Source organism: Bufo gargarizans, chromosome 2 (genome assembly GCF_014858855.1).
Source record: "Bufo gargarizans isolate SCDJY-AF-19 chromosome 2, ASM1485885v1, whole genome shotgun sequence".
In the NCBI taxonomy this organism is placed as follows: Eukaryota; Metazoa; Chordata; class Amphibia; order Anura; family Bufonidae; genus Bufo; species Bufo gargarizans.
The window spans coordinates 75,213,389-75,241,375 of NC_058081.1; the positions used below are offsets into that span (position 1 = coordinate 75,213,389).

Consider the following 27,987-nt stretch of genomic DNA (forward strand, 5'->3'; position numbering starts at 1 on the left):
TTGAAAAATATATAAAAAAAAGTAAAAAAAAAATATTTTAATCACCCCCCTTTCCGTAGAATAAAAAAATAAATACATAAATAACAAAAAATATAAACATAGATAGCATAGACAATAGACCAGCCATATACTGTACGGCATTGTAGCTAGCTAGTTAGTGGAGGTGGAGGGCACTACTGCAGGGCCTAGATAGGGTTGAAGCAGCAGTAACTCCTGCAGCAGTGAAGAGTAGCCTAGAACAGGGGTAGCCGACTCACACTTCTCAGCCTCTGCACTTCTGAGCTTCTGAGCATCAGTGGACATGTGAACAGCTACGGTAGGTTTGGGGCCTCTGTTGCAGATTAAAACTGGGTCCACCTGTTTCCTTTTACCGTCCTTGAGTGGGGAACCACTTATACAACTACCGGGCCAAGATCTGACCCTCTTACATATATGCTTCCATTCTATTGGGGACCCACATCGCAGTCCCCCCTATCCACAAAAAAGGGGATGTGTATGATCAGCAGGGGTTCGCTGTACCTCAGACTTGGGGGTATCTGCAATGTTTTTTTGGATTTGTTTTTATTGTTATGTTACGTACTGTACACCAGCATGTCATGCTATGGTTGGCAAGGACAGGGTTAACCAGCACTCTTGCTTCTGCTTCCTGCCAGGAGGAAACGGAAATACATTACTGGATGGGGAATGGGACATACAGTGGGTGGTACAGTAGGTGGTGTACACCCATCACCACGATGTCATCCATTGTCACACCTTTTGTTGCTGTCCGAATACAGTGACATGTCTACTGCAGTGCAATTACAGCTCCTCGGCCCCATTCACATGAATGGGACCCAGTGTAACGACAACTGCTCGCTCCCATTGAAATGAATGGGACGGCGGAGCTGTAATTAAACTGCTCACCATAAAATGATAAAAGATTGATGGCAGCAAAAGACTACATGGTCTGTCTAGTGAAAAGGGGCGTGCAAATGTATGAAAGGGCCCTAAATTATGGCAACAGGGTCGTGGCCTGACAAAATGGGGATGTCAAGGTCCACTTCATTGGAAAACATGGTATTCTGGAGTGGTACTTATAAAATATATATATATGAGCATATGTATAGCAAAATAAAATAAAAGTAGTGCTGTAGCCTGTTAGCCATAGCAACACAGTACATTGCAGCTTTAATAAGCTCATGTACAGTGTTCAGTACACAGTGTTCACCACAAGGTGGCAGTCACGTCCTATATATGTGACACATCATAATGTCACACTCACGTGACCAGCGTGTGACCAGGTGGCCACGGGAAGAAGTCTCCCTTCTGCCCTTTTCCAACATGGAGGCCGTCTTCTGTCTGTCGCCGCTGGCCATGTGACAAGAAAAGGCAGTGAGTGAGGCGTATGCAGGTCATGTGACCCGGAAGAATGCAGGCAGTGGCTGAGCGGCACTGATAGCGAGTGACAGCCAGGTGAGAGGGGCGAGAAAGTCAGGGCGGCCTGGGGCAGTGGCGACATGGCGGACCTGTATCAGTTCGGTGTATTCACATGCTCAGGGTAATGAGCAGCCATGATGAAATCTGGATAGAAGGGGAGTGTATGCAGGAAAAAAGGCCTCGGTACCTACAACATGGGGATGGACCGACCAATCAGACTAGGGTTTTCATTTCCTAAGCCGCCCGGTACAAATGAGAGCAGCGATCTGATTGGTTTTGGCTGCACTAGGCCCCTTTCTATGCCACTCTTCGCAGAACATCTCCACATTCCCCCTGTTTTTGCTCTCTTGCTGTCCATGTAGTTTAGTGCAGCTTGCTATGTTTCTACCATATTGTATGCACACTGTGGAGAGGGTTTATACGGATTAAAAGTGTTTTACCACTATTAGCATGAGCTGATTACGTATGCCATCCCTGTGTGATGGGTGGGGGTCTTACTGCTGGGACCACCAGCGATGCCCTAGATAAATACACAGCCAGCATTCAAGTTAATGGTCTGTATTGCAATGTCCCTGGGGTAGTACTCCTTTATTTTGGGCATCTTTTGGACCTCAACCAATCAGACCAATCCCTTTTTTTTTTTGAATGGAGCGGTGGTCGCGCGTGCGCGCTGACTGTCCATTCAGCACTACGGCACTAGCACGCCGCCATCTTCAATAGTCCCATAGAGTTCTATGGAGTGGCAACATGCACGTGTAACTGTCACTCCATTTAGATGGCTTGTTCTTGTGATCGGCAGGGGCCCCAGCAATCGGACCTCGCCAATTAAGACGCTTATCCAGCTATCCTGTGAAAGGGACAACCTCTTGAAAGGTTATGGATCCCACCAGGTACAACCCCTGTCCATATGCTCCCATTTCTACACCGGGTCCCATGCTGGTCTTTTCATCTTGGTCCCATCTCAATACACAGAAAATGCCTTGAGGAGCCGGCTCAGCCCTTCACTGCTGAGGCGGTCACTGCAGACTGACATGGAAAATGATTTGTACCTATGAAACTAGGTGCGCTTGGCAGCTGAAGGCATCTGTGTTGGTCCCATGTTCACATGTGCCTGCATTGCTGAGAAAATTATGTTTTAATGAGCCTCTAGGAGCAACTGGAGGAGTTGCCGTTGCACCTACAGGCTCTACTTTCTCTACAACTGCCTCGCCCCCTGCACTTTGACAGCGCCAGGTGTGATGACATGTTCACTGCCTGGCTCTGCCAATCAAAGTGCAGAGGGCACAGCAGTTGTAGAGAGAGCAGAGCCTCTAAGTGTAATGGTAACGCCCCCGTTGCTCCTAGAGGCTCATTTGTATATAATAAAACATAATTTTTCTCTGCAATGCGGGCAAATATGAAAATGAGATTCTATTAGCTGCCAAGCGCACATGTAACAGGTCAGCCAGTGTCATAGGTAAATATCTGCTGACAGATGCCCTTTAAGGGTCCATTCACACGTCCGCAACTGTTTTGCTGTCCGCAAATTGCATATCCGCAAAACACGGACACCGGCCATGTGCGTCCCGTATTTTACGGACGCACATGGCCGGCACTATAATAGAAATGCCTTTTCTTGTCTGTGGCTGCGGACAAGAGTAGTACATGTTCTATTTTTTTTTGCGGGGCTGTGAAATGGAAGTCCGGATGCAGACAGAACACTGTGTGCTGCGGAACGGATGCGGACCCATTTTGCGGACGTGTGAATAGACGGATTTACACCACACAAGTTGTCTCTGATCTCATTGCTGGCTTTATTTCCTGGCGCCTTAGGCTGAGAGATCCCCCTTATCCCCTATATTAGGTGGCTGCTCATCACTGCACACATACCCCATGATACACACTTGCTCTTTGTCCTGGACTGATCGGCAGCTTGTACGGGGTTACATTGTGGATCATGTGAAGTTCCTAACACGAGATATACTGAGGACGAGCTTCCCCGATGTAACGAGCGGTGGTGCTCTATACAAGACGTTTTACATAATTCTATTAATTCTAATAGGATTATCTCTATAAAGGATGTTGTGTCCAGGAGTCAGTGGGACAGTTGTGGAAAGCCACACGCTTGTCCTGATGGGAGACGTCAATCACAGATCCCTCCTGCCCGGCAGATTTCTGGCTGCAGAGATTGGCACAAGACCAGATAACTACATGCAAATGGCTGCCCCATAGCAGAGTAGGGAGCAGCCCGTTGTTTTATGGGGGCCCTGCAGCTGGCACATTTAGATGGGTAGCCATTTATGGGACAATCTTTGAATATGAATGTACCTTACATGTCTAGGATGAGACTACCCCTTAAAGAGGACCCTTCACCCCTCCTGACATGCCTGTCTTAATATCTTCATGCATTCCCCATGTAATAACAATTCTGGATAATCTATTCTTATATGACTCTATGTTGTGTCATTCCTTTATTATTTCTACTAGAAGTTATGAATGAATTGCTAGCAGTCTGCAGTAAGGGCACAGAGGGGAGGTAACCAGTTGGGGGGGGGGGGGTGCCTGCACAGTCTCACTCTATCCAACCAGTGCTGCCATTTTCAGACTGTGCAGTAACAACCCCCCCCCCCAAAAAAAAAAAGAATTGTTACCACCCCTCTGTACCCTTACTGCAGACTGCTAGCAATTCATTCATAACTTCTAGTACAAATAATAAAGGAACGGCACAACATAGAGCCATAAGAACTGTTATTACACGGGGAATGCTATTAACAAAGGCGTGTCAGGAGAGGTGACAGGTCCTCTTTAATACTGACGTGGCACTACTACTTATACATTACTGAATGGGCACTGCAGTGTGAACTACATGCACAGTGGCACCACTTTTTAGGATCTATGTGAGCACTGCCATTTGTGTTACTTGGTCTTGGCACCCGGAGAAGATGGCATTGTCTTGAGATGACAACCAGGAATATTTGGCGGAGCAGCAGGCGTTATATGGGGTGAGGCTTGGAAGGGGTTTACATGTATGACGATGTTGCATGTACCTCGGTGCAGTCCCAGGAGGGCTTCTAAAGCTGACTTACTGGCAATCAGCTGATTGTCATACGTACGGCAGAGAACTCCCCGGTATTATTACTGGGGGGCGCTGTCTTGTGTCAGGCTACATAATACTTGTGAGAGGTCCGACGCTCTATACAGAGTAGGAATCTCCTCCTTCCTTAGTAGCAGTGAGAGTCCTAACTACAAAACCATCATTAATAATATTTTAATAACTCTCAAAACATAAAGAAAAACAGCTTTAGGCCTCATGCACACGACCGTTGTGTGCATCCGTGGCCGTTGTGCCGTTTTCCGTTTTTTTTCGCGGACCCATTGACTTTCAATGGGTCCGTGGAAAAATCGGAAAATGCACCGTTTTGCAGCCGAGGCCGTGATCCGTGTATCCTGTCCGTCAAAAAAATATGACCTGTCCTATTTTTTTGACGGACAACGGTTCACGGACCCATTCAAGTCAATGGGTCCGTGAAAGAACACGGATGCACACAAGATTGGCATCCGTGGCCGTAGGTTGCTTTCATACAGACGGATCCGAAGATCCGTCTGCATAAAAGCTTTTTCTGATCTAAGTTTTCACTTCGTGAAAACTCATTTCCGACAGTATATTCTAACACAGAAGCGTTCCCATGGTGATGGGGACGCTTCAGGTTAGAATACACTGCAAACTTGGTACAAGACTGCCCCCTGCTGCCTGGCACCACCCGATCTCTTACAGGGGGATATGATAGCACAATTAACCTCTTCAGGTGGGGCACCTAAAGGGGTTAATTGTACTATCATATTCTCCTGTAAGAGATCAGGGCTGCCAGGCAGCAGGGGGCAGACCCCCCCCTCCCCAGTTTGAATATCGTTGGTGGCACAGTGTGTGCCCATCGCCCCCCCCCCCTTCCTCCCTCTATAGTTAAAAATCGTTGGGGGCACAGTGTGTGCCCATGGCCCCCCCCCCTTCCTCCCTCTATAGTTAAAAATCGTTGGTGGCACAGTGTGTGCCCATCGCCCCCCCCCCTTCCTCCCTCTATAGTTAAAAATCGTTGGGGGCACAGTGTGTGCCCATGGCCCCCCCCCCCCCTTCCTCCCTCTATAGTTAAAAATCGTTGGTGGCACAGTGTGTGCCCATCGCCCCCCCCCCCTTCCTCCCTCTATAGTTAAAAATCATACTTACCTGCTTGCTGCTGCGATGTCTGTGACCGGCCGGGAGCTCCTCCTACTGGTAAGTGACAGTTCTTTAGCAATGCACCGCACAGACCTTTCACTTGCCAGTAGGTGGAGCTCCCGGCCGGTCACAGACATCGCAGCAGCAGGCAGGTAAGTATGAATCTTCTACAATTGTACTATTGCTAAGTAACCATGGCAACCAGGGATGCAGTAGCTTCCTGGTTGCCATGGTTACCGATCGGAGCCCCAGCGATTAAACTGGGACTCCGATCGGAACTCCGCTGCCACCAATGATGGGGGGGGGGGGGGAAGATGGAGGGGGTCGATGGGCACACACTGTGCCACCAACGATTTTTAACTATAGAGGGAGGAAGGGGGGGGCGATGGGCACACACTGTGCCACCAACGAATTTTAACTATAGAGGGAGGAAGGGGGGGGGCGATGGGCACACACTGTGCCACCAACGATATTCAAACTGGGGAGGGGGGGTCTGCCCCCTGCTGCCTGGCAGCCCTGATCTCTTACAGGAGAATATGATAGTACAATTAACCCCTTTAGGTGCCCCACCTGAAGAGGTTAATTGTGCTATCATATCCCCCTGTAAGAGATCGGGTGGTGCCAGGCAGCAGGGGGCAGTCTTGTACCAAGTTTGCAGTGTATTCTAACCTGAAGCGTCCCCATCACCATGGGAACGCCTCTGTGTTAGAATATACTGTCGGAAATGAGTTTCACGAAGTAGCTCATATCCGACAGTATATTCTAACGTAGAGGCGTTCCCATGGTGATGGGGACGCTTCAAGTTATGTTCGGGTGTCCGCCTGGCCGTGCGGAGGCAAGCGGATCCGTCCAGACTTATAATGTAAGTCAATGGGGACGGATCCGTTTGAAGATGACACACTGTGGCTCAATTTTCAAACGGATCCGTCCCCATTGACTTGCATTGTAATTCAGGACGGATCCGTTTGGCTCCGCACGGCCAGGCGGACGCCAAAACGACTTTTTTTTCATGTCCGTGGATCCTCCAAAAATCAAGGAAGACCCACGGACGAAAAAACGGTCACGGATCACGGACCCACGGACCCCGTTTTTTCGGACCGTGAAAAAAAACTGTCGTGTGCATGAGGCCTTAGGCCTCATTCACACGTCAGTGTTCGGTCAGTGATTTCCATCAGTGATTGTGAGCCACAACTGTAAACACAGAACAGGTGCAGATCTTTCCTTATACCTTATGTCTGTGGAGGCTTCAATCCTGTTTTTGGTTTTGCAATCACTGACCAAACACTGACGTGTTAATAAGGCCTTAGGCCTCTTTCACACGAGCGTGTCCGTATAAGGTCCGGATGCGTTGCGGCAAACCCGCACGAGTAGGTACCCAATTGCAGTCAGTTTTGACTGCGATTACGTTCCGTTGTTCAGTCTTTAGCCCGCGGGTGCAATGTGTTTTGCACGCGCGTAATAAAAAACTGAATGTGGTACCCAGACCCGAACTTCTTCACAGATGTTCAGGTTTGGGTTCGGTGTTGTGTAGATTGTATTATTTCCCCTTATAACATGGTTATAAGGGAAAATAATAGAATTCTGAATACAGAATGCATAGTACAATAAGGCTGGAGGGGTTAAAATTATATATTTTTAAACTCCCCTTAATTCACTTGTTTGCGCAGCCGGTATCTCTTCTGTCTTCTTTTTTGAAGAATAGGACCTTTTGATGACGTCACTGCACTCATCACATGATCCATCACCATGGTGATGGATCATGTGATGAGCGTAGTGATGTCATCAAAGGTCCTTTTCCTCACAGAAGAAGACAGAAGAGATATCGACTGCGCAAACAAGTGAATTAAGGTGAGTTAAATACATTTTTATTTATTTTTTAACCCCTCCAGCCCTATTTCACTTAGCATTCTGTATTCAGAATGCTATTATTTTCCCTTATAACCATGTTATAAGGGAAAATAATAATGATAGGGTCTCCATCCCAATTGTCTCCTAGCAACCGTGCGTGAAAATCGCACCGCATCCGCACTTGCTTGCGATTTTCACTCAGCCCCATTCATTTCTATGGCTGCGTTGCATGAAAAACGCACAAAGAGAAACGAGCTGCAAATTTCACGCAACGCACAAGTGATGCGTGAAAATCACCGCTCATGTGCACAGACACAAAGAAATGAATGGGTCCGGATCCAGTGCGGGTGCAATGCGTTCAACTCACGCATTGCACCCGCGCGGAAAACTTGCCCGTGTGAAAGGGGCCGTAAGGTGTTTTGTGGGACCCCACCCATGATCTGGGGCCACGAGCACTATATATTTTGTAGTTGCTGTGCTCATTAGTGCTTAGCCCAATTCAAGTCAATCAGATTATGCATGATGGGGTACCAGAAGTCAGACCCCCACCGATCTGATATTGATTAAAGGCCCACTACTATTTCTGGTAGTTTCCTATTAAAGGGGTTGTCTCACCCCCTCGTTTGCCTGGTATAAGGTTGTGTAATCCGCATTGTTCTTTCTTATAGGTTGTCTACTGCCTAGCACCATGCCGGAGCACAGTGACCCCAGCCTCCCTCCAGAGGAGAGGATACGAGCTCTGGTATTGAAGGGGACGTCTTTAGAAGTGAAAGACGATATACCTCCTAAGCGTTATTACCGATCCGGCGTGGAGATAATTCGTATGGCCAATGTATATGCCGGGGAGGGAAATACAGAGAGTGCTTTTATCTTGTACAACAAGTATATCACGTAAGTAGAAAGGCGCTAGCCACTTGCCTGCAATAAAAGATCAGGGGGGACATTTATTAAGACCGACGCTTTCCTCGTCAGTCTTAAGACCCTCTTCCCTGCCAGCGGAAGAACCAAATTTATGTCTCTTGGGACCCTGGACGATTAGCTGTTTGAAGGGGTAATGGTGCCTGTTCAAGCGATGCACCCTCTTCAGTGTATACCTGCACACCATCTATATAGCAGCAGTGGTACAGAGTAAGGGCTCATGCACACAAACGTGTGCTGCCCGTTCCGTGCATTGGGGACCACAAATTACGGTCCCCAATGCACGGAAGGCCAGCACACGGTCGTGTGCATGAGCCCTAACGCAGGTTTATTTATCCATGGTGTCCCATAATATATCTGTCTGTTCAAATGAGCGGACTATAGTGCAGCCCAACACATGTCACAGAGCTCCTGATTGGTGATCATGGACGTTTTCCAATGAGTATTCTTTTCGTATGATTGGGTTGTTTTAACTAATTCTATCATGTATATTTCCATAGACTTTTTGTTGAAAAGCTTCCTAAACATCGAGATTATAAAACTGCTAATGCTCTTGAGAAGAGGGAAACTTTGAAGGTAAGACGGGTCTATTGCAGGCACAGATCTTGTATCAGGTCTTGTATGAAGATGTGATTTTTGTGTTTGTAGAAACTGAAAGAAGTGGCCTTCCCAAAAGCCGAAGAGTTAAAGAAAGAACTGCAGAAGAGGTACAGTAAAGAGTTTGATGAGTTCCTGGACAAAAGGGTAAGTCAGTGGTGAGGAAGTCCTGTATGAGGCCCAGGGTTATATGATTGGCAGTGACATTTACTGTTCACGTAGCGATGTGAGGAAGAAGAGTGCGCTCGCCGCCTGGCTGTTCTGCAGCAGCTTGAAGAAGAGAAGCAGCGCGTGGCACGCATGAAGCAGCAGCAAGAGCAGCAGGAGCAGTTCCAGGCCTTTGAAGATATGATTCGTAGGAAAGAACTGGAGAGCGACCGACTACGGATCCTCCACCAGTTCTCTACTGACAACTCTAACAACCAGATACCTGAGGGACCTCTTATCCCAGGTGTCAAGGAGCCCCCTGTTGTTCCACAGCTACCCGCCAATGACGCCATCCTTCCACGACCACCTGCGGTTGATAGGACTCTGAAGCCAGCATCCATCAGCCTTCATGAAGTCTGTAAGTAGACACTGAGGTTTTCAAGTGCTTTTAGTTATGTGAAATACTGTGATATAATAATAACAATAATGAAACTCCTAATAATCACCTTTGGAGCCATTTAAAAAAAAAAAAAAAAAAAAAGACTATTTTTGATTTAATTGTATTTTGGGCTAAATATTTTTTTTATTAACAATTTTGCACAATTTAGCTTCTGCGTTTCACGGTACATAGCAGCTGCAGAAAGCTGGTCTGTGATAAGTCCGTCAGCCTGGCTCATCCTCGCTGCTGAGCAAACTTGTAGGCTGATTTATGCCCAAATCAAACCTTATGAGAATGCTGGGCCAGCGGTAGGGCCTCTAATTCATCACTCACAGGGTGTGTTCACCTTTGCAGCAGAGGTTATTTTCAGAGTCTTGTCTCAGATCGTGTCACGTTTGACAGGATGATTAGCGCTGCATTCAGTGCTGATCTTCCTGTCAGATTAACATACATAGGTCCCAAGTCAAAGCGATCCATCAGGGACTTCTGGTATCTGTCTTCCAACAGAATATACACTGCATCGCTGTCTCCATTATAAAGAACAACACAGATGTCATCCCATAAGCGGCTTAAGCTGAATGTAAAATAGGAACGCGATTTACGTTGGAGGCGTTTCCTTGCTACGTAGGTCACCCTATAACTGGAAACTGACAACCACTGCACACGAGATGAAATGTGGTCAGCGCTGCAGGTGGCACTGATGGATGTGGAATGCACTCAATGTTTTTGCTCATCTGTGTTACCTCTTGCTTGCTTCCAGCTGTGTCCACGGATGGACTTCGCCATGTAAGGATTCCTCAGGAAGTGGTTGTGAAGTTTCTAAAACTTGCCGAGGCGAATACACAGCGAGGAGTGGAGACCTGCGGGATCTTGTGTGGGAAGCTGGTAAGAGTGACGGTGGTGATGTGCCACAACTGAATCCCATATCTTGCTGTACAGTATATATTGACCTAAGCTTTTACATAACATATTCTCATTCTTTGTCCTCCATGTCTTTATCTGATTCTCTTATTATCATTTTATAGATGCAGAATGAGTTTACTATCACGCACGTCATTGTGCCCAAACAGTGTGGTGGGCCAGATTACTGTAACACTGAGAACGAGGAGGACCTGTTCTTGATCCAGGACCAGCATGGGCTTATCACACTGGGCTGGATACATGTATGTATGAACAGTAGCTTTATATTAGTGCTGTACTCTTTCTATTGCACATTAACTTAAAGGTGTGTCCCAGTTATAACAAGTTACCCCCTGTCCACAGGATAGGGGGTAACTATCAGATTGGTGGGGGTCCTACCAATCACGACAAATATACAAGGTGATCAACATTCACATGGATGATATGGCCATGAGCCTGGATTAAAAAAAATGTTTCTTAACAAAAAAAATATTATATATATATATATATATCTCTTATACACAGTTGGGTCACATTTGACCACGTCCTACTTTCGGTAGTGTCTAGCTCATTAAGGCGGTCACGTGTGCTGAGCTGGCTCGGTGGGTATATAAGTTGGGTAATAGGCTGTCTGCACACATATCCCTCGTTGCTGTCATGGGTAAAAGGAGCGATTTATCAGAGTTACAAAAGGGATATAATATTGGCTTTCGGGCACAGGGTGGCAGTATTTCTGAAACTGCGCTGTGTGAACTGTTCTCAGGCTGCTGTGGTGAAAGTGTATGGTGAGCAGATAAATGGCACCATTGTGAATAAGCAACGTGGGAACTGCAAAGCACCATGTACCAATGATGTGCGAGGTGAACATCGGCTACAAAGGTGCTTGAAGGTGGACTGACACTCTACAGGGGAGCAGCTCACAGCCAAAATGAACCAGGAGGCTACCAGACATGTGTCTAAGGCCTCGTGCACATGACCGTATAGCTTTTTCAGTATTTTGCGGTTCGCAAAAAAAAAAAAACGGATCTGCAAAAATACGGATGACGTCCGTGTGTATTGCGTTTTTTACGGAACGGCTTGCCCCTGATAGAACCGTCCTATCCTTGTCCATTATACAGACAATATTAGGACATGTTCTATTTTTGAACAGAACGGAAACAGAAGGCATATGGAGTACCTTCAGTTTTTTTTTTTTTGTTTTTTTTTTGCGGACCCATTGAAATTAATGGTTCCGTATATGGAACGCAAAAAATGTTAAGTAAGCGGGGGAAAAAAAAGTTTGTGTGCAAGAGGCCTAACACAACAGTTCACTGTTTCTAGGCTTATGAAGTTGCATTGACAGAAAAATCTTCAGTTTTATCGGCAGTATGATTGGTAAAGGGTCGCCTTCTCTGATGAGTCACATTTTCTGCTTCATTGAACGGATGGATGTTGGCATGTTATTTGAGAAACATCAGAGAACATACACCCTGCAGCTATTACTGGAAGAACACAAGCTGGTGGTGGCCGCTTTATGGTCTGGGGAATATTTAGAATTTTTGGGGGGCCAAAAGTACACCCATACATGCTTATTGTCTTTCCTGGGAAGAATGGGATCTTCCAGCAAAACAATGCGACATGCCACATGGCTAGAAATATCTGACATTGGTTGGAAGACCATGACCAAGACTTCCGGGTACTACCCTGGCCCATAATTCCCCAGACTTAAACCCAATTCCTCTTCTGTAGGACCACCTCGATCGTCGCGTTCGCCATATGGATCCTTCCCCCCCCCCCCCCCACACACCCTCCAGCAGCTGTGGGATGCTCTGCAGTCAGCATGGCTCCAGATACCTGGAACAACCCACCACGACCTTAATGGGTCACTCCCAGCCAGTCTAGCTGCTGTCCGCGCTGCACACGGCAGTTGCTCTAGATAGTAGATGGTGGTCAGAATAATGCGGCTTGACTGTGTAGTATGCCTAGTTTAAAAATAGTTAAAGGGGTTCTCCACGTTGTACAGTCAATACTTGTTAGAAGGGTCTAATGACAAGAAACTGATCACAAAATGTATCCCTGAGGGTCCATTCACACGGACACTGGCAACGTGCGTTCCGCATTTTGCGGACTGCACATCGCCGCCACTATAATAGAAAATGCCTCTTCTTTTCTGCATTTGCAGACAAGAATAGTACATGTACTATATATTTTTTTTTTCGGGAACGGATTTGCGGATCTACAAATGCGGACAGCACATAGCATCCGTTCCGGTCCCATTGAAAATGAATGGGTCCGCAAAATCCAGAATGGATCCGGAAAAAAATTGCGGACGTGTGAATGGACCCTGAGGATCAGTTGTAATTTGTGATGGAAATCTGGTAATACAAATTCTGTTAACTATTACACAGTGACCATTCAAGTGAATAGGTCTGTGTAATACAGGACAAGGCAGGTCCTCCACAGTGGGAGGTGTACTTTGTAACTGTTCTCAACTGAAGATCCTGATTTCGTGGCCAGAGGATCCTTCTCTGTTAAAGGGATTGTCCGGTTTTATGTGTTTGATGACTTATCCTAGTGTCAGTGCAGTGTAATTAAAGGGGTTGTCTCTCTTTAGCAAATAGCATTTATCATGTAGAGAAAATTAATACCAGGCACTTACTAATGTATTGTGATTGTCCATATTGCCTCTTTTGCTGCCTGGATTTATTTATTTTTTAATCACATTATACACTGCTCATATCCACGGGGTAAGAACCACCGCTGCAGAGCAGATTTGCATGTGTGCCTATGTGTGCTCCTACAGTCCTGGCCACCAGAGAAGCCTGCGCTTTTTTCTATAGTGTGCAACCACGAACACCGGTGCCGGGTTCGTAACCCTTGGAAATGAGCCATGTATAATAGGACTGAAAAATTAATCCATGAGACTCAAAACACATTAGTAAGTGTCTTGTATTAACTTTCTCTACGTGATGAATGCCCATTTGATCAAGTAAGACAAACCCTTTAAGGTAAGTCCACACTTGCGGCAAGTATTCTGTCGTGGCAGAGGAACAGAATACCGGAATTGCCTTATCTGATATAGCTGGACACCGGTGGGATCTGCTGGATCCCATTTACCCCATCCCATTATAGTCAATATTCCGATATTCACTATAATGGGGTGTGAAACAGAATACAGTAATACAGTACCTGCCGCAGATGTGGACTTACCCTAAGGGTCCGTTCACACGTCCGTAGTGTATTGCAGATCCGCAAATTGCACCCCCATAGCAATTTCGGACAAGAATAGGACATGTATTTTTTTCCAGAGCCACGGACCGTAAGTTTGGTGCCGCTCTCCGGAAATGCGGATGCGGACAGCACACTGTGTGCTGTCTGCATCCATTCCTGCCCTATAGAGAATGAATGGGTCCGCACCCGTTCTGGATAATTGCGGAACGGGTGCGGACACATTCTACGGACGTGTGAATGGACCCTTAAAGCTTAATTTCCCATTCAAGTGAACAGAACAAAATACTAATTACAGTGCACCGCCGCTACAAAGTAGGAGTACAGATAAAGTATGGAGCGGACACAGCGCTCACACGAGTACTCCACCTGCCTCAAGTGGATCATCAGTGGGGGTGCCAGGAGTTGTCTCCTGCCCATCTGATATTGACAAACTATCCTGATAATAGGTCATCAGTATTATGAATCCCCTTTAATGAAGAATTCCATAATAGTAGGGTAGGGGAAATATTCATGACCCATCATTAGGACAGGTCATTAATATCTGATCTTTAGGGGGTCCTCTGCTGATAATCTTGTGGCAGTTTGTCTGCAGCAGCACAGGCTGCCGGAGAGGCGCTTAATTTATGACGAGGCCTGCACTTCTTCCGGCCGTGCAGGGGACATCAATGACCGGTGTAAAACTCTGACCTTTGATAAATCTCCCCCAGAGTGCTTGTCCCAGTGCCACAGCCTCCTCAGACAGCTGTAGTGGAGTCGGACCCCCTCAGATCTGATATTGATGACAGATCATTAATATTTAGGGGAACTCTGAGCCCTTTTAAAGTGTGAGGAGTAGGATATAGCTTTATTTTTTATTTTACAGACACATCCCACTCAGACGGCCTTCCTTTCCAGCGTTGACTTACACACTCACTGCTCATACCAGATGATGCTCCCAGAATCCATCGCCATTGTCTGCTCCCCGAAATTCCAGGAGTAAGTATCTCTTTATTTCCATATATTCCCTCTCCGAGTTGAAAGGTGCTTGCTTGTGGGTAACGAGAAAGAAATGGCTGCACGTGACATGAACTGGAGCTCCCTTTTGGAGATACCTGGGATAATATATTGGGGAATTACATTATATATGAACCCTGCTGTATTGTCCCTGTTCCTTATAATCGTAAGGCGGCCATACGGCATAGAAGAACACGTGGTGCATCTACGTTATATGCACAAACTACTCATATTACTAAGTGCATGAGAAGGTAAATATGGATATGATTCTGTTACCATAATCTGTCGGGTCCTTTTTTTTTTTTTTTTTTTTTTTTTTTTCTCTCCCCAGAACAGGAATTTTTAGATTGACCGACTATGGCATGAAAGAAATTGGTGACTGTCGAGAGAAGGGTTTTCACCCACACTGCAGAGACCCTCCCCTGTTCTGTGTAAGTGTAATGCTACAGAAACTGAAATACTAAAGTGATGGGGGTTTTTCTAAAAGGGATTGTGCCATGATTGGTGTAAAGAATGAAAATCTTACATCATATAGTACATGATGACCTCATTCTAACAAAGCTAGAACCGGCCCTGTACCTCACATGGGTCCAGAGATCTCCACATTCACTGCTCCAATTACTCTGCTAGTTTTATTTTAGGCTGGCAGCTCGGGGGCGGGTGTCCTTATAGCGGCAGCTCGGGGGCGGGTGTCCTTATAGCGGCAGTTCGGGGGCGGGTGTCCTTATAGCGGCAGCTCGGGGGCGTGTAATTTCTGCTGCAGCTCTCTCCCTGTAACTGTCACAGTTTCTAACAGAACATATGGCTGGTGGCGGTTGACAATTTAAACTGAGCACGTGCGACCACCTCAGTGAGGTGGATTAAGAAATAAGGAAACATTTTACGGATTAACTCGGTAGCTATACTACATTTTTAATTACCTGCAATCACAAAAGTATTCAGATCCAATTGATGTTTTTTTTTTAAATTCTGTTTATTTGAAAGCAGAATCACAAGAAAAATAACACAAAAGTCATGTATCCAGACAACATACATTGTACATACTTTCCCCCCCATGACCTTCAGGGAAAGCCAGGGAGCCAAATACAGTATCACATGGAACATGAGTACAGTACTTACAAATCCGACTGCATTTTTTATTTTAACTAAACGAGTAGGTGAAAACAAAAGTAATAGAGAAAAGAAGAAAAAAGGGAAAGAAATGGGAGGGGAGAGACAGGAGGGGGAGGGGGGGGGGCAGAACTATACTGCCAGGGGTCCCAAGGTATTACCCAGAGATGCTTTAAGATACCACGAGGTATACTGAAATGGTTTGACCAATTCCCCAATCTCTGTCGGGCTAAGATGCACCGCAATAAAAGCACGCCATTTATTGAAGAATTTGGAAGCCGAACCTTCCTTGTGTCTAGATGCTTCAATCCTCTCAAACCCCAATAGAACCCTCAGTTCAGAAACCACCGCTGGAATGTCTGGCATGGCATCCGTGAGCCATCTCTGGAGCAGTACTCTTTTAGCTACCAATAAAACAGAGTGTACTATAATCGGTATCTTAGTCGGGTTCTCTGGACGTATATAATGGAAAATCAGGGTCTGGGATTCCGCAGGCAATTCCACCGACCAGGTAGTCTTGACATACGCAATCACCGCAACCCAAAACTTCACAACCTCAGGACAGGTCCATATGCCATGCCAGAAATCCGTGGCCGCCAATTTGCAATTTGGACAATGCGTGATGCGGTCCGGAAACTGAGGCGAGACTGGGAAGTTAAAACCATAGATCGCTCGATGCATCATTCTAAAAAAAGTTTCACGCCAAGTCTCACTGATCACGCACTGACGTACCTTATTCCAATCTTCCAGGATTTTCACCCCAATCTCATCATCCAAGGTGACAAGCTCCCACTTCCTAAAAAGTGTAGACACTTTGGCTTTCGTGAAATTGCCCGAAAGGGCCCTATACAACCTAGAGAGAGAAACAGTTTGGGGGGAGAAACTAAGAATCTCGTCAAAGGAATTTGAGGCCGCCTCCTTTGACAAATCACGCAGTCTACATGAGCAAAAACCCAAAATCTGCATTATTTGCAGGAAATGGGAGTCCGGTAGGGTGAATCTCTCCTTCAATTCTTTTGGAGTCAGCCAGCGCTTTTCCCCCGGGTGCATCAGATGCTCCGCCCTGGTCAAGCCTCTAGATACCCACTCCAGTTGATGGTTTGAAAAATGAAGAATATTTTTTGTGGCACAATCCCTTTTATTGTGGAAAAAAAAGGCATTGCATTGATAGAGACCTGTCTGTTTTAACCCCTTTGTGACCAGAGTATTTTAATCCTAAATGACCAGACACATTTCAGCAGTTTTGTGCATGCAATGGTTAAACGGTCCTAACTTTTTTGCTAACAGAATAATTGTTTTCAGCAGTTTTTTTTTTTTTCACAACACATAGGGCTGTTTTTAATAAATTTATGGTAGTCATAAAGTTGACTCCTAAAATGCTCATTTTAATATAATGTAGTTCATGGATTTTTAGAGTAAGTAAATTAGCCTCTGGTAATGCATCCTAGTTAACCCCTTCCTGACAGCCCACTGTAGACTTGTGTTAAAAGTCGGGTATTTAAATGTGGTGCCCAATCGTAGGCACCATAGCCGCCTGGTGCCTACTTTTGGGGCTAATGTATGCCATCGTCAGTAGCGTAGATCACACACATTTAACCCCTCAGATGCTGTGGTTGAATGTGAACACCGCATCTGAGAGACAACTGCTCCCACTGGCAGGGATCTAGGGAGATAGATGGTGTTTGCAGCAGCCTTGGTCCTCCTGAATGATCCAGGGCTGCTGCAGATAGTTTTCCTAAGGAGACCCTGTGGCAGGGCTCCATAAGAACATAGTGAAATTCTCATGGACTCCAATGCTAATGCATTGGAGTCTAAGAGAGTAGCGGTCTAATGACTGCTTTTTTATAGTTACCTTTTAAAAAGTGGGAAAAAAAAAAAAAAAGTTTAAAAAATTAAATAAAAGTTCAAATCGCCCCCCTTCCCCAAAATTAAATTAATAAAAAAAAATAAACATTTAGCGCGCATGCACACGACTGTATGTATTTTGCGGTCCGCAAAAAATACGGATGACATCCGTGTGTATTCCGTATTTTGAAGAACAGAACAGATAGCCCCTAATAGAACAGTCCTATCCTTGTCCGTAATGCGGACAATAATAGTACATGTTGAATTTTTGGGTGGAACAGACATACGGAAACAGAATGCACACAGGAGTAACTTCCATTTTTTTTAATTTTGCGGACTCATTGAAATGAATGGTTCTGTATACAGTCCGCAAAAAAGAAAAAACTGAGACGAAAATACGTTCATGTACATGAGCCCTTATAGGGATTGCCGCAGGAGAAAACACCCTTACTGGTAAAATCTAAAAATATTTATCATACTCAGAATGGCATAATGGGGAAAAAAAAGATCAAAACTGCTGATTCGCCATTTTTTGTCACTTCACCTCCCTCGAAAATTTTAACAAAAAGTGATCAAAAAGTTGTACACACTCCAAAATGGTATCAAATGCTGGAAAAACAAGGGGTTAAGTATATAAATGATGATGTGTTTTTAACCCCTTTTAGGCTACTTTCACACTTGCGGCAGGACGGATCAGACAGGCTGTTCACCATGTCGGATCCGTCCTGCGGCTATTTCGCCGTGCCCGCGGACCGCCGCTCCGTCCCCATTGACTATAATGGGGACGGGGGCGGAGCTCCGGAGCAGCATGGCGGTGCACAGAGAAAGCCGCCGGACTAAAAAGCCTGACATGCAGTAATTTTAGTTGAAAGAAAATCCCAGCAGACGTGACTTCAATGCTCATGAAGTTTTATTTGCACATAGCAATATGTCCCATAGAAAAGGACGCGTTTCGGCTAAGTTGCCTTTTTCAACAGGTAGATGTACATAGTCAGTAGCTCATATATATATATATATATATACACACATCAATGATTAAAGAAAGGAACCTCCCTATGACGTCAACGCCCAAGAGGGGCGGTACATGCATGGTAACATGATAACATAATCAAGATAATCGATCAAAAGGCGGAGTAGGTATCAGAACACATGTCAATAATTATTAAATACCAGTACAGCAGAGATACTCCATTATGTAGTCGATGTCTAGAAAATAATGATATAAAAATTGATGTTTGATCAAACATTAATTTTTATTAATTTTATTAATTTTTGTATCATTATTTTGGGACATATTGCTATGTGCAAATAAAACTTCATGAGCATTGAAGTCACGTCTGCTGGGATTTTCTTTCAACTACACGTGGAATTAATCCTATCCCGTGCGGCGTGCATCTCAGCGTGTGCCGGCCGACTTCTCCATGCAGTAATTTTAGTCCGGCGGCTTTCTCCGTGCTGCACCGGAACTCCGCCCCCGTCCCCATTATAGTCAATGGGGACGGAGCGGCGGTCCGCGGGCACGGCGAAATAGCCGCAGGACGGATCCGACATGGTGAACAGCCTGTCGGATCCGTCCTGCCGCAAGTGTGAAAGTAGCCTAAAGATGGTGCTTGCTCCGGAGCTGAGTGAGCGTCATAGCAACCGGGTGCCTGCTGTTTCACACAGCAGACACCGGGGGCTAATGTCAGTGATCAGCGGTAATGCTGATCGTGGACATTTAACTTGGCCAAAACTTGGAAGCGTGTGCTTGCCAGGCAGGAACACCTCCCCCGGGCAGAGATCGGGGAAGGTGTTTCAAGTAATAAGCCAGAACCTGTATTAGGCTTCTAGCTTGGCTTATTACTTATACATTACAATTCAGGCCAGCAGGTGGCAGCACTGTAATATTCCGATCTTTGTATATGGCACTGGTTAAAATTCCATTAACTTTATAGAAATTGCAAACTAATAATTGCATGTTGGCGTCCCATTGCGGGCCTAAAAACGTTTTGCAAAAGTATAAAAATTTGAATCTCCTCTTTTTCCCCTAAAATAAAAATAAACAATCACAAAAATAAACCTCATACACCGTGTTCAAAAACGTATCCCATATACAATAAAACATTTAATATGCCAATTTGCATTTTTTTTTCATCTCTTCACCTTCCCCCAAAAAATTGAATAAAAAGTGATCAAAAAGTCATACACATTTTAAAATGGTATAAAAAAAAAAATACAGATTGTCCTACTAAAAAGGAGCCCTCACACAGCTCTGTAGTATTAACTCTAAACAGTTATGGGGGACAGAATAAATGAAAAGAAAACACAACAAAAACTATACAAATGTGGTATAACTGTAGTAAAGTGTTGAACTTGTCCCGCAAAAAACAAACCCTTATACAGCTGTGTGAACAGAAAAATAATCATAAAAAAAAAAAAAAAAAAAGCTATGGCTCTGGAAAGACTGGGAGAAAAAAACGAAAATGCTCCGTGATTCCCATCTCGGACAATGGGGGCATATAGTTAGCGATATGCCCCTAATATTGAATAGGTGCAGGTCCCACCTCTGCTAGCCCCATAGGAATGAATAGAGGGTGGCCGCGCTTGCACAGTGCACCCTCTGGCACTTTGCAGGCTCTGTTCCAAGTATAGGTGCCCACACCTATCGGACATTGGGGTCATATCCTAGAGATATACCCCCATTGTCTGAGATATGGGACAATCCCTTTTAATATTGTAGCTGTTTATTTGAAAAACCTTCCATTGGGGCCATATTTGCTGCCTGTGGTGTGTGCATGCTTTATGGTAGCTGAGATGCATGTGAGTATTTTCACATGCTGCAGGAGGTGATGGACTACAGAGTACAGACCCCCGACCCCAGACAACAAGGAAGCTGCGTACACAGCCTTATCTGTGTATATGGTGTTAAAAGGGTTGTCCGGCCCTGGATCAGACAACCCCTGGGATCCTAACTTGTATCCCTTAATGTCAAAAACACCACTCGCCTGCCCACAGTCCCGCTGCTGCTCCATTCTTGATGTATTGTTCAAGCGGATGTGACCGCTGATGCCTGCGATTGGCCATAGTGGTCACAGGACCAAGCCACTTACTGGAAGAGAAGCAGCAGCGGGGCCACGGACAGGTGCACAGCCGCCTCTCAGCTTGGACAGCCGTGTCGTCTTGGAAGGTTAGATTGTAGTTACCTGTTGGTTGGACAGGTTTGAAGACATTCACCCATACAAGCATTTTATTTGATTGCTATTGCTCCGTGGAGGACCCAAGAAATATCTGCTCCTTGTGACTGCTCTAGTGGCTGGTGTGAAAACTGCTATGTGGATGTTCAATGTAAATATTCACATAAAATATAAATGTGTGTGTATAATAATAATAACCTGATTTAAATAATATGTTATTGCCTGGTGCTACCTTCCAAGCTCCTGGAAGACAGTACTAATGAACAGTCCTGAGGGCCTTTGTACACATTAGATGAATGTTGGCCAAACCTGCTGATTGCTCGGGAATGACCGGCCATCTGATGTGTGTCCCCCCTCAGATGTCAGGGCGAAAAAAGAAGGATTAGGCATGTTGGGTTTGTTCTGAAGGTGGATAAACCATCTTCAAAGCTGTCTGGCAGGTGCTTATACTCCCAGTTGTTGTGCATGGGCGGGTTGATAAGAATACCTGTTGGCCAGTATAAAGCCACCTTTATTTTCCCCTCACCCACGACAGCACCACGAGAGAGAGGCTCCGCCCCATAGACAGGAAATTTGAAGTACAAAAAGGTGGAGGCTCTCCTCCCACTTCAGCATGGTTTCCTGTCTCTGGAGGGAAGCCTGGAGCACTGTGCAGCTTCTCCCTTGGGTGCCTCCTCCATTACCTGCGGTCTCGGTACTTTGAATTGGCGGCATGTTGTTATGCGCTGATGGACTGGCAGAGGCGAGTAGCTGTGTAGAGGGCTCTGGAGCGCTGTGGGGGCATGGTGCTTGGTGGCGTGGATGCGCACCTTAGGCTTCCGGAAGCAACTGCTCCTCCTCTGGGCCGCGTCACAGATTGCCTAAGTGGCGTAACAGGAAGCGGAGACGTCTGGAACGCAAGCGCCGGATGTGACAGGACGCGTGGCGCAATGACGTCATGGGAGGCGCATAGAAGAGCGCGTAACCCGAATGTAGCTGCCGGCAGGTTGAATGGGAATTAAAAGCCACTGCATGTGAAGAGTCTCCTGGCGGGTTTACAGTTAGTACGACCCGGATTAGGAGATTGGGCCCTCTGGTAGGCTACGATGGAAGAAGACAAGAAGGATATGCCGGATGATCCTCCTTCCAGCTCTGGTACCTGGAAAAGGGTGGGGTGAGCGGCCTTGGCCATTGTTTCTTTCATAAAGCCTGTGTGGATTTTTTAAAATAAAAAAATATATATATTATACTGTTGCAGGGAAAAGCTAAGAAAGCATTAACTAAAAGGAGGAATAAGGAATGTGTGCTATGTAGATGCCCTTTATCTTCTGAATATACGAAGAAGCTGTGTCAGCCCTGCATTGACAAGACAGTAGCAGGGGAATCACCATCTTTTTATTAGAATCTTCAGTCTTTAGTTAAGTCTGAGGTCAGCTCTTCCATGGCCACGAGAAAGGCGGGGGTACAGAGGGAACAGAAGTCTAGACAGGTTCAGCAACTGGATATTGCATACTCCTCAGACTCAGAACAGGAGCAGGATTTTCCTTCCTTTTGAAAACCCATGTTCTGACATCTTGTCTTATTCTTCTGGAGAAGAGGAAAAAGAAATACCGTAGAGAGGCCCTTTTTTCTGGTAGAAGATATTGACAGTTTATTAAAAGCAGTTAAATCAACCATGATATTAAGGAATCTAAGGAGCCTAAATCTGTGCAGGATGTGATGTTTGGTGGGCTTGAAATTAGGCATCAGAGATGTTTTCCTGTCCATAAGAATGTATGTATCTGTAAAAAATAAATCAAGGCAACTGGACATACTGTAGATTTCTTGAAAACGTTTCACTCGTTCTTCCAAAAAGCTTTCTCAATTCTAAATGATAATGTACGGTAACATCTTTAATTAAGGGCGAGTGGTATAAGCCTATATTTGCAAGAATTTAAAGAGAAAATGCCCATTTTCAGAAGCAGATTGTGCCCCATGGAACAAAGCACCTAAAATAGATGTAGCTATTTAAAAAGTGACAAAGAGGTCGTGTCTTCCTTTGAAGACATGGGGTCTCATAGGGACCCCTTAGATAAAATAAAAAAAAGGAGTGTGTTTTTTTTTTTTTTTTTAAAAGGTGCCTGGGAAGCTTCTAGATCCTCCTTTAGACCCTCTATTGCCTCAACTTGTACAGCCCGTTCCTTAGTTGTTTGGCTTTCTGAGCTAGAAGATATGATAAAAAACAAATGCCCTAGGGAGGAAATCCTGGCAGGGCTTCCCACCATTAAGAAGGCAGCAGATTTTTTAGCAGACGCTTCGGCAGATTCTATTAGGCTGGTGGCTAGATCTGCTCTCGCTAACTCTGCTCGTAGGGCTTTATGGCTAAAGGGCTGGAGTGGGGATTTGCTTTCTAAGAAAAGGTTGTGTGCCATTCCATGCGAGGGAGAGTATCTTTTCGGTTCAGCATTAGATGAGCTTTTAGAAAAAGCAGCTGATAAAAAGAAAACATTTCCAGTCCAAAATGTTTCTGCTAGGGGGAGATCTGACTGTTGCTTTCGTTCCTTTCAAGGGTAAGAAGGAGAAAAAGACATAGAAAAGGTCACAAAGGAGAGTCGAAAGAGGTTTTTTCTTCAGTCAATCCTTGAGTGATAAGAAAAAGTCTAGCAAACAAAAATGACGCCAGATTTGCCTGTAGGAGGAAGACTAGCCACTTTTCTTCCTGCGTGGCAACGGGTCTCCAGCAGTTCTTGGGTATTAGATACCATAGGTCAGGGTTTGAAGCTAGAGTTTCGTTCTCCTCCTCCGGTAAGGTTTGTGGTCACAAAGACTACAGGAGAAGGAAGCAACGCTATACAGCAGGAGGTCTTTGAATTGTTAAAAATACATTTCTGATTCCAGTTCCAGAGGGACAAGAGGGGAGAAGGTTTTTACTCTCCTCTCTTTCTGGTGAAAAAAACCCCAGAAAGTTCCTACAGAACGATTTATAAATTTAAAAAAACTAAATCTATTCTCGCTCTTGAGAAAATTCAAAATGGAGACCATAAAATCAGCTATAAATCTACTCTTTCCAGATTGCTTCATGGCCGTACTGGACTTAAAAGATGCCTATTTTTATGTCCCTATTCATGAATATTATCAAAAGTTTCTCCGAGTGGCGGTAGAACTAGGGGGAGTTGTCAGACATCTGCAGTTTCAGGCCCTTCCCTTTGGGCTTTCAATGGCACCAAGACTATTCACAAAGGTGGTTTCAGAAATGGGGGCTCGTATCAGAGAGAAGGGCATTCTTTTTATCCCTTATCTGGATGACTTTTTGATAGTAGGAGAAACACGGGAGTCCTGCAGGAAAGCAGTACAGGTGTTGCAGATCCTGGAGAAGATGGGATGGATCCTGAACAAAGAAAAACCGAGACCAGTACCCTCAGAGTCAGCATTTTTTTGGGGTTACACCTGGATTCGAAGGTACAGAAGTGTTTTCCGATGGAAGAGAAGATTTGGAGAGTAAGAAGAAAAATACAGGGTTTGACCCAAGATCCAAGAATATCTTTGAGGAAAGGTATGTCGATTCTAGGAAGCCTAACGTGTATTGTATTCCAGCCGTTGTATGGGCCCAATTCCATTCCAGGCTTCTACAGTGGGACTTGTTGACAGCTTGGGAAGGGAAGGGGGGGGGGGACTTAGAGACGAGCTTGGTAATATCAGATCGGACCCTAGAGGACCTAGGGTGGTGGTTAATAAGGGACAACCTGACCCAGGGGGCGCCTTGGAAGAATAATCTTTTTATGCTTGACCACAGACGCAAGCCCTTGGGGTTGGGGGGCTCATATTCTGGACCAACCCATTCAGGGAGTATGGAGTGGCAGTCTGAAGTTAGCCTCCTCAAATATGAAGGAACTTATGACGGTGAAATTTGCTATGTCAGAAATCCTCCCGTTACTATCAAACAGACATAAAACCTAAAAGTAATCAAAACCACACATAGATAAATACAAAAATAACTACTTTATTAGTCAATACAACAATGAGTAAAAAAAATGCATGGAGTGTTAAATAGTAGAGAAAAAAGGCAAACCCCAAAGCAGAGGTAATGTCGTAATAAATATTTCATAGGTTATATAACCATAACTTGAGACATATTGTATCACCAGTTAATCCAACACAGAAAGTATTGGTCAGTGAGGTAAAATATAGTAGCAGTAGCGTGGGGATACCAAGTATTGAAAGGTTCCTGCTAACCAAGAGGAGTTTTTCTTCAGACTTAGTTAATACCCTCTTAAAATGAAGGAAGAACGTTCTCTAGTTATACCAGGGTCTGGAAGAAATTCCTGAGTTTTGCTGATTTTTGTATTTTAAGAGAATCCCCTCTCAGGCTCTGGTCTGCCACACTCTGGAATTTCTTCAGAAGGGTTTACAATTAGGATTGTCACCTAGCATCTTGAAAGTTCAGATTTCGTTCCTCTCAGCACTGTTTAACAAAAATCTGTCTTCAGATCCAGTCTTCAGATCCATGGGTTTCTAGATTTTTTTTGATCGATTTCTAGATCCTCCCTGAATTTTTCTCCCAGGGTAGCTCCTTGGGATTTAAATTTGGAGCTGAACGCTTTAACAAAACCTCCTTTTGAGCCTATTGAAGAGGTTTCTATCAGATGTTTATCTTTTAAGCTATGCTTATTGGTAGCCTTAACTTCGGCCCGTAGGATTAGCGAACTACACTGTATTTCTATCAATCCCCCTTATACTGCCATATTAGAGGATAAGGTGATCATCCAACATGACCCAGCTTTCCTTGCAAGTTTCACAGGTCTCAAATTATTGTGCTTCCAACCTTTTGATGAGTCACCATCTACGGAGGAGGAAGAGTCTTATCATTGCCTTGATGTTAGGAGGTGTTTGATACAATACTTGTCCAGAACTAAAGACTGGAGGAAATCTTCCTTGGTTTGTTGCCTTTCAGGGGGAAAAAAGGGGCTAAGCAGCATCAAAAAATACTTTGGCCAGATGGATTATGTCAGCAGTGTCGTTGGCTTATTCATCTTCAGGGAAGTCTCCTCCAGAAGGCCTTAAGGCCCACTCTACTAGGCCTATTTCCACTTCTTGGGCTGAGAGGGCTTCTGTCTCTATTGAGGATATCTGTAAGGCGTCAGGCTGGTCTTCTCCGACCACCTTTTTTAAACATTACAGTTTACAGTTAAAGTTGTCTTCCAATTTAAACTTTGCCACTAAGGTGCTTTCGGCTGTCAACCCACCCTAAGGCCCCTTTCACACGAGCGAGTTTTCCGCGCGGGTGCAATGCGTGATGCGATCGCACGGAATCGGGACCCATTCATTTCAATGGGGCTGTGTACATGAGCGTCGTTGTTTTTCACACATCACTTGTGCGTTGCGTGAAAGTCGCAGCATGTTCTATAGTCAGCGTTTTTCATGCAACGCAGGCCCCATAGAAGTGAATGGGGCTGCGTGAAAAACGCATTACACCCAGAAGCAAGTGCGGACGAGATGAGTTTTTTTTCACTGATGGTTGCTAAGAGGTGTTGTTTGTAAATATATTTTTTTTTTATCACACGCGTGAAAAATGCATTAATGCGCATTTCGCCCGCGCAATAAAAACTGAACGCAATCGCAGACAAAACTGTCTGCAATTGCTTGCAAAATGGTGTGAGTTTTCCTGAACGCATCCAGACCTAATCCGCTCATGCTCGTCTGCAAGGGGCCTAAGTGTCTCCTTGGTTATTCACTCTCGTGGTGCTGTCGTGGGTGAAGGGAAAAAGACTGGATTTTCCTAAACCCACGACAGCACCCTTATTTCCCATCCCTGTTATGTTGGTGGTTGGAGCACATTTCATGGGTGTTTACAAAAAAAAAGGAAAGATATATTCTGGATTTGAAGATTTGCTTCTAATAGCTGTGGGTAGAGTACCTCTCATCCATGTAAAGATATACTGAAGTGGGAGGAGAGCCTCCGTGTTTTTGTAATTCAGGTTTCCTGTCTATGGGGGTGGAGCCTCTCTCTCGTGGTGCTGTCGTGGGTTTAGGAAAATCCAATTACCGGCCACACAAAACCGTTGTGTGGCCGGATTGCGGTCCGCAATACACGGGCACTGGCCCGTGTGCACTCCACATCTCAGAAGCGGAATCATTCACTTGAATGGGTCTGCAATTGCGGAGATGCAGAACGAAAGCATGGATCGGTACCCCGCGGAAGCACTAAAGGGTGCTTCTGTAGTGTGTCTCTGTGCCTTCACAACGCAAAGAAATATAACTTGTTCTATTTTTTTGCGGTGCGGAAGGATCACAGACCCATTCAAGTTGAATGGGTCTCGATCCTTCCCGGCCGCGGCACGGACGTTGCTCGTGCATTGGAGACTGCAAATTGCGGTCCCCAATGCACGAAATGGATGCACAACGTTCGTGTCCAAAAGACCTAAGAGTAATCTTCATTTTTCTTGCCTGCTCTTTGTGTTTATAGTCTTCTTTGCTAGTTTTCTTTTTGTATCTGTCCTTCGCTATGTTTACTTTTCCCATAGGCTTGTCATTCTGTATTTATCTCAGTTTGCCATCTATATGACACCCGTCTCCTTTTCTCTTCCCAAAGGCCAGCAACCACACCGCCATATGTCAGCAGGGTGTCACTGTCATGGACCTGCGATAATTTCTACAAAGTGTCTACCATCTTCCAGACTCTGCGTTTGCAGCCCTCTGACTTGCCATTAAAGTCCCTGCAAAGACATGGACTATACAGTGACGGAGTATGGGGAGACTCTCCAAGTTCTCAAGGTTGTGGCTCCTCTTGCCTGCCAATATTGCCTGGTATTAACTAGAGAACACCTCACAACTCGTGTCCCTGGTCCTACAGGACGGTTTGATGCCATTAAGCATTTAATTGGTTGATGCGTTTCTCTCTGCAAAATTAACAGTTTGTAACACTTTTGGTGCTAAAATTTCCTTCTGTGAAAGGTTTATGGGTCTGTAAATCTGAGCTCCATATATATTCCCTTTTTTTAGTAATACATCAGAGTATTAGTTAATCCTTTATCAACATTTTTGCCATTAAGTAAGCTTTCTTCGTTCAGATGTTATTTTTAGTAATAGAAAATTTGTATATAATTTAATTTAATTTATTTGATCATTTTTCCTAAAAAAAAACAGATGCCAGAAAAAATATCACTGTTTGATAAAAGAGGATAATACTGTATAATGTTTATTTTCTAGCAGCATTAAATATTTTCAATGCTTCCTGAAGGTGA

General features: G+C 45.0%; 1 protein-coding gene across 1 annotated transcript; it reads left to right on the forward strand.

The window, feature by feature from the left end:
* The first annotated feature begins 1,297 nt into the window (after positions 1–1,297).
* Positions 1,298–27,987, forward strand: LOC122927393 (STAM binding protein). The gene is made up of 10 exons (XM_044279196.1): positions 1,298–1,452; positions 8,125–8,347; positions 8,875–8,950; positions 9,023–9,118; positions 9,194–9,536; positions 10,318–10,442; positions 10,583–10,720; positions 14,530–14,642; positions 14,992–15,091; positions 27,336–27,987. The coding sequence occupies exons 2-10, from the start codon at positions 8,145–8,147 to the stop codon at positions 27,390–27,392; spliced, it is 1,251 nt and encodes a 416-aa protein (XP_044135131.1). The 5' UTR covers positions 1,298–1,452; positions 8,125–8,144; the 3' UTR covers positions 27,393–27,987.